We start from the raw sequence: 10,984 nt of genomic DNA, 5'->3' as shown, positions 1-10,984 counted from the left end.
TTCCTGTTGAGTCGGCATCGGAAAATTTTGAAGGTTGGGTGATAATTATATCGTAAACACGTTTGTAGTTTCAAAAATCTCTTGAGATGTAACTATGATTACTTGTGAGTGGTCAACTAGAACCTTTTCATACAGGTTCTTGGTGGACACTGTGGTCTACGAGTTCCCATGGCCAGGTGAGAATTGTTGACAAGTTGGAAACTTGAAAAATCATGAAGATATTAGCTACAGTCACAGTGTAATTTATGGTTTTGTAGAACTTGAAATCAGTATATAACAAGACTCACATATATGAGCTTGAATGGGAACTTGTTACTGGCAACCGACTGTGTCTAGTCCACAAGTGGAATATAATTTACCATAACGTACATGTCATAGACTGATAGATGCAACTGATCAGCTGATCAGGTTGGCATAAACATCAACATTGATGGAGCCCACGTAAAATAAAGTAGAAGAAGAAGGTTGGGCACAGCGGCGCATATGCCATGATATGGGCGGTCTCCCCTAGAAGCGTCTTCAAGTGACAAGAAGCGTATTCAAGTGACAACAAGCGTTGCCAGACAAAATCTTTAAAAATACTGAATAAAGTAAGCGACATCAGAAGATATGTTATTAATATGACTATAATACACCTCTGTACCAAATTTCACTTAGATATATGAAAAAACGAGTTATCATGATTTTTTTTTTAATGTGTACGTAGGGTAGCTAATAAGGGCTTCGCATAGGTGAACACAGTTAGATAATATTGCTTTATAAACACTGATACCCCTTCAATCAGCTGTATCAAGAATAATATTATTGTATTTATTGAACAATTTATATTTTAACTGTAACCGATTTAGAATACATATACATATAAAATATATTATTTTATTATAACTAATTTAGAGGGAGGGGGATGGGGATGCATAACTTTTGAGTTTCTCCTGACTTTTTGAGAAAGATTGTGGCCCTGAAAACGGCCGTTTAAGCAGGCGACTAGCACAGTCTTTGACAGAACAATGCTAGTCAAACCTGATTTTGTCTGGCGACGCTTGTTGTCACTTGAAGACACTTGTTGTCGGTTTTAGACGCTTTTAAGGGAGACCCAATGGGTAATGCTCCTGCATTCGGGTAACAGTTAACCATTTCAGTAATAATTTTATTACTGAAATGGGTAATAAAGAGAAATAAAAACACACAAAGTTCTTTTACACATTATGAACAAAAAAGGGCATCATTCTTTCAACATAATCAAATAAAAAATACAATGAGGTACAATGAGGTACAAAAATATGTAAATTCAGTTGTATCACTTCCGTTGCTAATAGTGTGTTGTAGAGTAGCTATAAATAGCACACATAAACAAAAATATGCTCACCTGTCACATTTGCACTGGATAGTCCCATTGACTACACACTGAAGTCAATGGAGAACACAGTCAGTGATATGGTTTGTCCTTTTAACAAAAAGTTAGACATCAGAATTGATAAAATTTTGTGCACAAATGTACTTCATTGTGTTATTTATTTGATTAAGTTGACAGAATGACACCCTTTTTTGCTTCCAAGTGTTTAAGATAACTTTGTGTGTTTTTATTTCACTTTATTCCCCATTTCAGTAATAAAATTGTTACTCAAATGGGTAACTATTACCCAAATGCAGGATTATTACCCATATGCGCTGTTGTGCCCAACCTGCTGTTGTTAAACAATTTGAAATAATACTGGACAGTGGACAATCATTGGAAACGAGAAAAACTAATATTCTCTACTAGTTAATCGAATTGAATATTGGTTAAACGTAAAAATGCAATGTACACCAGAAGTATAAACAAATCATTATTGTATATAATTAATTGATATGGATATAGAGACTCACAGCCTGCATACATTATTTTCGTATTAAATTAAATATACCTGTAAGTGCACCCACGTCTATATCATGACTTTGTAATCCAATCGCAGATCGCTATAGGCCTATATAGTCTATACTGTTACGCGTCAGTGATTTTAAAACAATTTAATAATACAAAATGAAAAACAACAATCTGATTAAAATCATATGTTACATGGCTTCGTTAACGAATTGTACAACGCCTGAACAGATGTTCAGGCGGAGCCATGTAACAGATGATTTTAATCAGATTGGAAAAACAATATTTTTAGGATATATTTAATATTACTGCTCTGACGTCTACCTCACTGTGGAAATATCTTATTTAAATTTTTGATTGATTAAATACAATGTAATTAATACATACATTTAAATAGTACTTGTTTTGATATAAATTGTAATACAGTAAAATTCTCTAAATGTCGTAGAAGATTCTCATATACAACCTAACTTCCACTAGATGCATGAAAATAGTGTACCTTGGCCTGGCCCAGCTCTCAAAATAAAGGGTTCAAAATCCACTTTAAATAATAACACTAGCTATGATACAGTAATTAATAATGGCACTAATTATAAGTTAGTTTCATATTCAATAACAATAATATTATTATTTTTTTGGTTATATATAAAAAATATATAATTATTGTTAGGAATAATGTTGCTTTTTATTTTAAAGAGACTTAATACCATCTGGAAACAATGCCCAATTTTAGTAACTGTTGTATCCTTAGTCATTAATATGAGAAAGGCAATTCCCAGACACAAATTAAATTATCATTTAAAGCAGATTATGACGTTCATTTGTTTAAACAAAAATTGAAATAATTTTCTCAAATAGTCAAAAGCCACTTTAATCAGTTTTATTTCAAGTAGTCGTAGACTAATGGTATGACGTCTACAACAGCGGTGACTTATTTAATATACATTGTAGTTGTACAAATCTTGTGGTCAAAGTCTAAGGTTATAATGACCAGTGGGTAAGATAAGCTGTTACAGATCAATTCAACTTATACAGAACCAAAGATAAAATTAATAATGAATATGCTACAGAGCTATTGTACATGTACATGTACCAGCTTTATTAAAGAGGCCTGTTCATGATATTGACCCTTTATCAATTTACAGTAAATTAACAAAACGTTAAAGCTTTTTTTTTTTTTTGAAGAAGAAGAAGAAGAAGAAGGATAAGACATGATAAATTGATAGTTGTTATTTTTTACAGACTATATATAGTAGATGATTTCATTAATATGTAAGTAATAAATGTAATTATTCATTGTAACTGCACTTTGTAACTATGTATATATACAATGTATAAAGCTTACAGAATGATGGTGAGGTACATGTAATCTTAAAAGTTTATTACATGTAACAGCTATGGATCTGTTTGTCCCATTACTGAATAAGCTTAGGATATATAGTTACCTAGGTTTAATTTGATTGGCCAGGATAGTTACCTAGGTTTAATTTGATTGGCCAGGATTGTTCACCCAAAAAATATTCTTTATTGAACATGCAGTGTCAAACTATATAAACTATTTAGCATACATTTACCTATAAAATAATAATAATAAACATTTTTATATTTTGGCATTTTGAAATGTAACAAACGAGATAATTACAAAATTAAGAAGTTATAACACAAGCTGTATTTTTATATTATAAGTATTTAAATGGAGCGAACAGATCCATATGGCGTGCACATACAAATACAACAAATAGGAATCATACATAAACCTTTGCATGCATGTGTACATGTGGTAGACATTTCATTGTGTGTTTTTATATGTGTGACCTGTCAAAGCAAGAGTTAAATGGGTTTTAAATGATGTATGGGTACCATGTTAAACTGTCTTGATTTCCAGAAAATGGCCATACTTAATGCTTTGGTGGTCTTGAAACAATCACTAACTATATCATTAAAACTAATATCATCTTCTGTTGAGGAGCTAAGCATGTTTCGGGCATTTCACACTTGGGAGCTTAAAGCTAGAACCATAATTACTAATCATACAGATCCAACTTGGCTTAAACATTATTTTTAGAAGTTTCTGAACCCTATTTAAAGAAACCTGCAAATGACCGTCAGGTTGTGTTTTGATCATTGGTTAGAGGACCAGAGGATCACAAGAGGATCATAAGAACACAAGATATAAAAATACAGTGTAATTGAAAATGTATTTTTTTGAAAATTGTAACAGTGAAGAAAATACAGTGAAACAATTTTGAAAAAGATTAAATAACATTATCGAATGTACAAAAAGTACTATAATTATATATATTTCTTGCATCCTTTTTAAGTTTTTATTTGTCAGCATACAAATATATAGTATGTCTAGAATGTATTTCTGTGGCAATAAAAATAATAAAAAGGCCAATAGGAGTCTTTTTCACTTTTGTATATAAATAAAATTTATTATGCATCACTGTTTATAATCTCAACATAGAAGCATACATGTATAGTCAATTAAAACCCCAAGATCTAGACAAATAAATAGTCTCTAATATTGATTTTGATATTGACTCTCTGCATTTAATCAATTTTGAATTTATTTCAGAATCACCCTCAATCTCCCCAATGCTGTAACATTACAATGGACCAGAATCCAACACAGCTTCTCTGCGCGGCAAATCACTGCCGCTGTCTTCTGCTGCATTCTTCTGGGAGTGCTCCTGTTTGCTTTTATGGAAATGTATCTAGTTGGTTCTACAGGGTATCACAGCAGCACAGACACACACGGGTCTCATCGGTCAGTCCCCACAGGTGACCCCCATCCTGTCCTAGGGCCTGGCGTCAGATATGGTATTGTGATAGACTGTGGCAGCAGCGGAAGTCGTATTTATGTTTATTTTTGGCCGCCTCATTCTGGAAACGCCAGGGATTTGCTTAACATTCAACAATTAATGGGACAAGATGGGAAACCTGTGGTGAAGAAAATCACACCAGGTATGATCTGTTGTATTTAATAACTTTAAATGTTACAAAACATCCAGTATCTGATTCAACCACTTTGTTAATACAAATGCATTATAACTATTGCACTCAATTATCTGTAACTAAATCGGTTTAAATGGGTTAGATAAGTGGTAAAATTCAAGTTATGGAATGCATTTGTTTAGTGTTTATTGCCATCACCACAATATCATCAAATAGAAAAATCAAAGTATGAAATATTTAATTATTTTGGAGAATATATATATATAGTGTTGAATATGACTGAAAAAGATCCTCACAATATTATTGGAAGTTTTGTTATAATGTGCATGCATGCCAGGAATGTGATTTTACGAGTACGTAATAATTTCTTAATTCAAATACCTAAAGAGCATTATAACTGAATTCAGCCCCTTTGTGACTTCTAAATGAATTTTTATTTTCGAGTAAGACTAAACATATCTAGCAAAGCCTTTAATTATTTTTGGATTCAGGCCTTGATAAGTTTGAAAATAACCCTGGAGCAGCAAGTGAGTACATCCGCCCATTACTGAAGTTTGCAGCCTCTTACATCCCTAAAGAACAGCAGAAAGAGGCTTTACTTTTTATTCTTGCCACTGCTGGTATGCGCATGATCTCATCTACGTAAGTTTGACACAAAAGTCTCATTTTGTACATAAAAGTTTTACAGTTAAGATAAAGAATTTGGTCAATGTACATGAACTGTACAAGTTTGTGTGAGTCTCAAATAGAATTTACATTTACCAGCTGGTAAATAAAATATTTTTGATCTTGGAAAAATTCAGCATTATTTTGACAACACATCTTAACTATACCATATGCTTGATCTGAAAAAAAGTGTTTTTTATCATTTGAACACATTTACATGTGGATTAAAGAGAGTTTGAAACAACAGGTGTGATATATGATACAAATGTAATAGTTATAAATGGGTTTGAAAATAAACCATTCCATTATATAATGGTGTATATATCTGTGAAACAAGAGTTCCTGGTAAATGTAGTTATTACTAAATGACATTTTATATTTACTCCCGGAAACAAGTTTGAGGGGGCAATACCAAGAAGTTTCCTTTTACAGAGCACAGAAAGCAATATTTAATGATCTCAAGACTGACATTGCCAAGGAGTTTCCCTTTGTGATATCAGACAGTAATTTAGAAGTGATCAGTGGGAAGCTGGAGGGTGTTTATGCCTGGATAGCTGTTAATTATGCATTACGCAAATTTGACCATGGAGAGGAAGGTAATCAGCATTTGCTTGATTTTCTGTATTAAGAAAAACATCATAACTTACCATAATAATGTACAACTATTTAATTTTCTTTCTCACCAAACATTCTCAACAATGTTCTGTCATTTTCACCATATATATTTTCAAGTTCTTTCTCACCAAATAAAGTACAATTTTCTTTCTCTTCAAAAATTAATTGTGTACTATATTTTTCACACATGCAATCATATAAAATGCTTTTTCCACCAACTCGTATTCTATGTTCTTTCTCATCAAGTCTTCAAATTTGCCTTTAATTAAGACAATAATCAGAAAGAGTAGAATCAATGTATTCTTTTTAAAGAACGTTTTAATTGTGTTGTTTGAAATCCTCAGTAAGATTTCTCTTTGTCACTCTCAGAGCACCCGTTGGTGGCTGTTGAGGTGCCTGGACAGTCAGCCAAGAGGACACACATCCGCAGGCGGACTGTGGGGATGATAGACATGGGAGGTGGCTCTATGCAAATAGCATTTGAAGTAACATCAAAGGTTTGTACGTTAGATTCCATCACAATTATAAATACACAGCTTAATGTATATATGTAATGCTGTGTGTTTTTGGTTTATCTAGAGACTGATCTTGTTGTTCAAAACATAAAATTTGAAAATGTTCTTTTTTGATTGCACATCAGATACCATTCAGATGGTTTTAAAGCTTCATGAACTCATTTGAAAACTCTCCTGAAAATTTGTTTAAATTTATCAAGCTATAACCCATGATAAGCCTTGAAAATTAACTCCCCTGAAAATCCCTTGAAATCTCTAGCGATCTAAAAGTCCAATTGAAACTCTTGTTAACTCCATTAAAACTTCCAGTTAAACATTTTCAAACTCAACTTCTTTAAACAGTTGAAAATTATATGAAAAAAAAAGACAAAACATTCAATAACTATTTTCTACACCGAAAAGATTCCTGATATACATTCTATGATGTTGACTTGTTTATGGTTTCAGTCTGCAACAATCCCTCCACATAGAGTTGTTGAGTTTAACCTAGGATGTCAACAAAACGACTTTGATCACACATACAGAGTGTATGTCTCTACTTTCTTGGGTTTTGGGGCCAATGAGGCAAGGGACCGCTATGAAGTGATGCTTACAGAGAATGCTGATCATTCCAATGTTACACAAAGACAGAGTGATAACACAGAAAACTCGACCCTTAACAGGTACTGTGAAACTTGACTCTTAGTAGATACTCTTTAAAACTGACAACATGTTTTTCAATAAGATGCATCAGTTTGTTAACACGTAATATACACGTTTTACTTTACACACAACAATTTGCATATTAAATGTTTTGCAATGTTTCAAGATCAGTCGGTCTAGAAACATTGCTACACATTTAATACCTACATTGTTTGTGTGTAAAGTAAAACTTACATATATATAGGACAAGAAATATGCATGTGTAACAGGGAGTCTATTACTGTGATGTTTTAAACTTTGAGATCTGTCTGAAGAACTTATGATTTGAATTGTAAACTATAATGTTATACAAATCATCGGGGTGTAGAGCCAACACCATACTTCTAATCTAGGTTCTGTAGGGTCCTGAAGAAGCCCACATGTTTGGGCGAAGCCGGTAGACATACAATAAAGAAACCAACCTATCATGAGCTTGTTGCGATTGAATATTGCCTATAATGTTATAGATACAATCTGTATGTGTAAACTATTATAATGGTTTGATGAAACGTAAATGTTCATTGACGTGTTGTATGCTGTGTAGGTGTTGGGTGCATGTAGCTGTACAACATGTTATAACATTTCAACACGTAAACACCTTAAAATTAGTCAGAATACTTCGCACTTGTGACATGACAAAAACTGCAGTAACTGTGAATGCTGCGCCACTTAGTTGAGGGGGCATTAATTGTTTGTCTTTTTCGTCAGTCTGTCCATTAATGTGATATCTTCATCAGACTTGAAATACTAGAAGTCCAACAATCATCAGACTTTGTATGGGAATACATCCTGAGGATTATTACAGTAACTGTAACACCAATATATCAAACGTAGGTCACTGCAATCTATACTTTTTACTTGACCGACTTTGTTTATACTAATGTTTAGCTCTTTTCTTTGGTTAGACTTTGCGTAAGTTCCATTGGCGTCAAAGCAGGAGCGCTGCCTATAAGCATGTTTAAATTTTTTTATTTTGTTTTCATGTAACAACTTTCTCCAGACTTCTTAAGAAATATGATTAAGTTTCCCTGAATGTTGTAAAATACGGTCAAGGTCACATATGCTTGTCTTTTGTAAATTACAGTCACTTCAGCCATAACCATGGCAAACGAGTCCTACCAGACCCCTGCCTTCCCCCAGGCTTGTTCTATGAGAGAGAAGACGAGGAAGGCCACACCTACTTTTTCCATGGGACTGGGGATTACCTTGTGTGCCAGAAAGCTGTTTATTCTCTTCTCAACCTATCAGCCCAATGTGAACAGGAAGCATGCTCTATGAATGGAGTTCACCAGCCCGAGATACCATACCAAAAAACAGAGTTCTACGGCTTCTCTGAGTTCTGGTACACGATGCAGGACATTTTCAGGAAGGGTGGCCTGTATGACCATGAAGACTTCCAAAAAGATGCACAGGTAAATGGATAACTAAGGGTTGTGTTTAAAGTTATACCTAGAAGTAGAGGATTAGTTAAAGATCCCATAGTGTTTGACCGGTTACTTTATCACCCAAATGATCCAAATGACCACTGAGTATTGTTATTTACGAAATAAACATATACATGTATTCGAAAGACCTCATCAATCAAAGGTTGTATCAACCATACCCCTTTTTATGAAGCTCTTCATGTCATAGTCGAATCCAGCCTATTTTAGGGGGCATTCATTCTGTAAAATCATTTACCAATGTCTTGAATACACTTGCAAGTCTTTCTCCTACACTCTATATGTTTTTACTGTTGTCAGATAACTTGAATACCTCTATAACATACCGTTGGCTGTTAGGTACTAGTGCATGAAAGGATATCACTTGTTAATTTGCATGCTGATTAAAGGTTCTGGTTCAGAGCTCTGACTGTCCTATAGACTCGATTGTACTCTGAGGCTTCCACTGTCCGGTAAACACAACTCAGCTTTAATCGCCCTTTGGCCTGTAAACTCGACTTTACTCTGTTAGTCCCTGTTTTATGTAAACCTGATATTTATATCAGTTAGTCCCCCACCAGCACTAGGAATGTTGTACTCCATTCATCTGTCAGTCTGACCTGTAAGTCCTTCAGTACATGGGTTGATGTATATCCCATATACTCTGTACTTACAATTGCGAATTTTTATATGATAATACCTTATTGGATGGCTGCCTATTGTATTTCAAAATTTGGTCTTGTACCCCAATAAACTGTTCTTGAAAGTTTAACCCACCAAATTAAAAAAAGAGACCTGTAAGAATCAAACCTAGTTCAACTTGACCTTCCTGATACTTTGTATATATTTAGCTCACCTGGTCTGAAGGACCTATGAGATTATGTCAGCGCAGCGTCTGTCCGTCAACTTTTCCTTTAAAACGCCACTAGTCCTGAATGACAGAGTAGATTTTGACTTAATTTGGTCTGGGGCATCCTTAAGGCCAAGGGCACTCATTTTGTATATATGGTGGTTGTGGCAGAGGAGAGGGGCCAAATTGGGGAAATAATGGTAAAACTTTTAAAATGATTTTTCTAACATAGGGATAAAGGGATTTATCTTAATTTAGTCTGAAGCATCCTTGGGCCAAGATGACTCAGTTTTGTATAAATGGTGGGTGTGGCCCCCCTGGGGGCAGATGGGTGGGGCCGATATACCTATATCATCTCTATCGTAGACCTTTAAAATCCTTTTACTACCATAGGGATTAAGGGATTTCATCCCAATTTGGTCTGAAGGATCCTTGGGCTAAGGGCACTCAATTTTGTAGAAATAGTTTGTGTGTCCCTAACCCCAGGGCAGAGGGGTGAGGCCCAATAGGGGAAATAGAAGTAAAACCTTTGAAATCCTTCATGCCTGTTACTATTAAGGTGAATTCTTTAAAACAAGATGGCCACCAGGCCGCCATCTTCGATTTTGACAGTTGAAGTTTGTTCTTGCTATATCTCCAGAAATACTGGTTGGATCTTACTGAAATTTCATATATACATAAAGTACCTACCATGGAGTGCTATATCTTTACCTCATATCAATGACTTAAGTTTAAACATATCCAGGTGAGTGATACAGGCCCTCTGGGTCTCTTGCTTTTGTATATAAAGCGATTATAATCACTGAAGACAGCAGCAAGTTTAGAACCGATTACTTTCTGTATACTTTCAGAAATTTTGCAGTACTAAGTGGGCAACCCTGCAGTCTCGTGTAGAGCAGAACCTGTACCCTAAAGCTGATGATCAGCGCATGAAGTAAGGCCAACAGTACAAACAAATCTTAGCATAGAAATATAACTTAATTCTGTAGAGATGCTGATATAAGTTACTGTATTTTCATACAGTTGAAAGTATCTTTTTTGTGATAGAGTGATTTTGTGGGTAAAATAAACTTATTTCCATACTGCTTAATGAAATAGTTGTAGACAGTTTCTGATGTAGATGTAGATCTATTTGCCTGAGGTCTGGGGTAACCAATATGTTTTTTTAGCTCACCTGGCACGAAGTGCCAAGTGAGCTTATGCCGTGGCGCGGCGTCCGTCGTCCGTCGTCCGTCCGTCCGTCCGTCCTCGTCCGTCAACTTTTCCTTTAAACAACTTCTTCTGAAGAACGGACAGGCCTAGAGTCATGATATTTGGCTGAAAGCTTCGTTGGTAGGAGCCCTACAAAGTTTGAGAACGAAAATGACCTTGACCTGTTTTCAAGGTCACAGGGGTCAAATATGTCAAAAACTTCAAA

At 34.7% G+C, this 10,984-nt stretch overlaps 1 protein-coding gene across 1 annotated transcript in view; it reads left to right on the top strand.

The window, feature by feature from the left end:
* The window catches only part of LOC110460693 (ectonucleoside triphosphate diphosphohydrolase 7-like), a 15,914-nt gene continuing 4,930 nt past the window's right edge, over nucleotides 1–10,984 (top strand). The window contains exons 1-8 of the mRNA XM_021513746.1: nucleotides 1–176; nucleotides 4,440–4,828; nucleotides 5,311–5,461; nucleotides 5,918–6,081; nucleotides 6,470–6,597; nucleotides 7,063–7,277; nucleotides 8,381–8,708; nucleotides 10,419–10,501. Coding sequence (XP_021369421.1) covers nucleotides 169–176; nucleotides 4,440–4,828; nucleotides 5,311–5,461; nucleotides 5,918–6,081; nucleotides 6,470–6,597; nucleotides 7,063–7,277; nucleotides 8,381–8,708; nucleotides 10,419–10,501 — 1,466 coding nt within the window. The 5' untranslated portion in view covers nucleotides 1–168. The remainder of the gene's footprint in view (nucleotides 177–4,439; nucleotides 4,829–5,310; nucleotides 5,462–5,917; nucleotides 6,082–6,469; nucleotides 6,598–7,062; nucleotides 7,278–8,380; nucleotides 8,709–10,418; nucleotides 10,502–10,984) is intronic.

Source organism: Mizuhopecten yessoensis, unplaced genomic scaffold (genome assembly GCF_002113885.1).
Source record: "Mizuhopecten yessoensis strain PY_sf001 unplaced genomic scaffold, ASM211388v2 scaffold10455, whole genome shotgun sequence".
In the NCBI taxonomy this organism is placed as follows: domain Eukaryota; kingdom Metazoa; phylum Mollusca; class Bivalvia; order Pectinida; family Pectinidae; genus Mizuhopecten; species Mizuhopecten yessoensis.
This window is presented reverse-complemented; position numbering and strand designations above follow the sequence as displayed.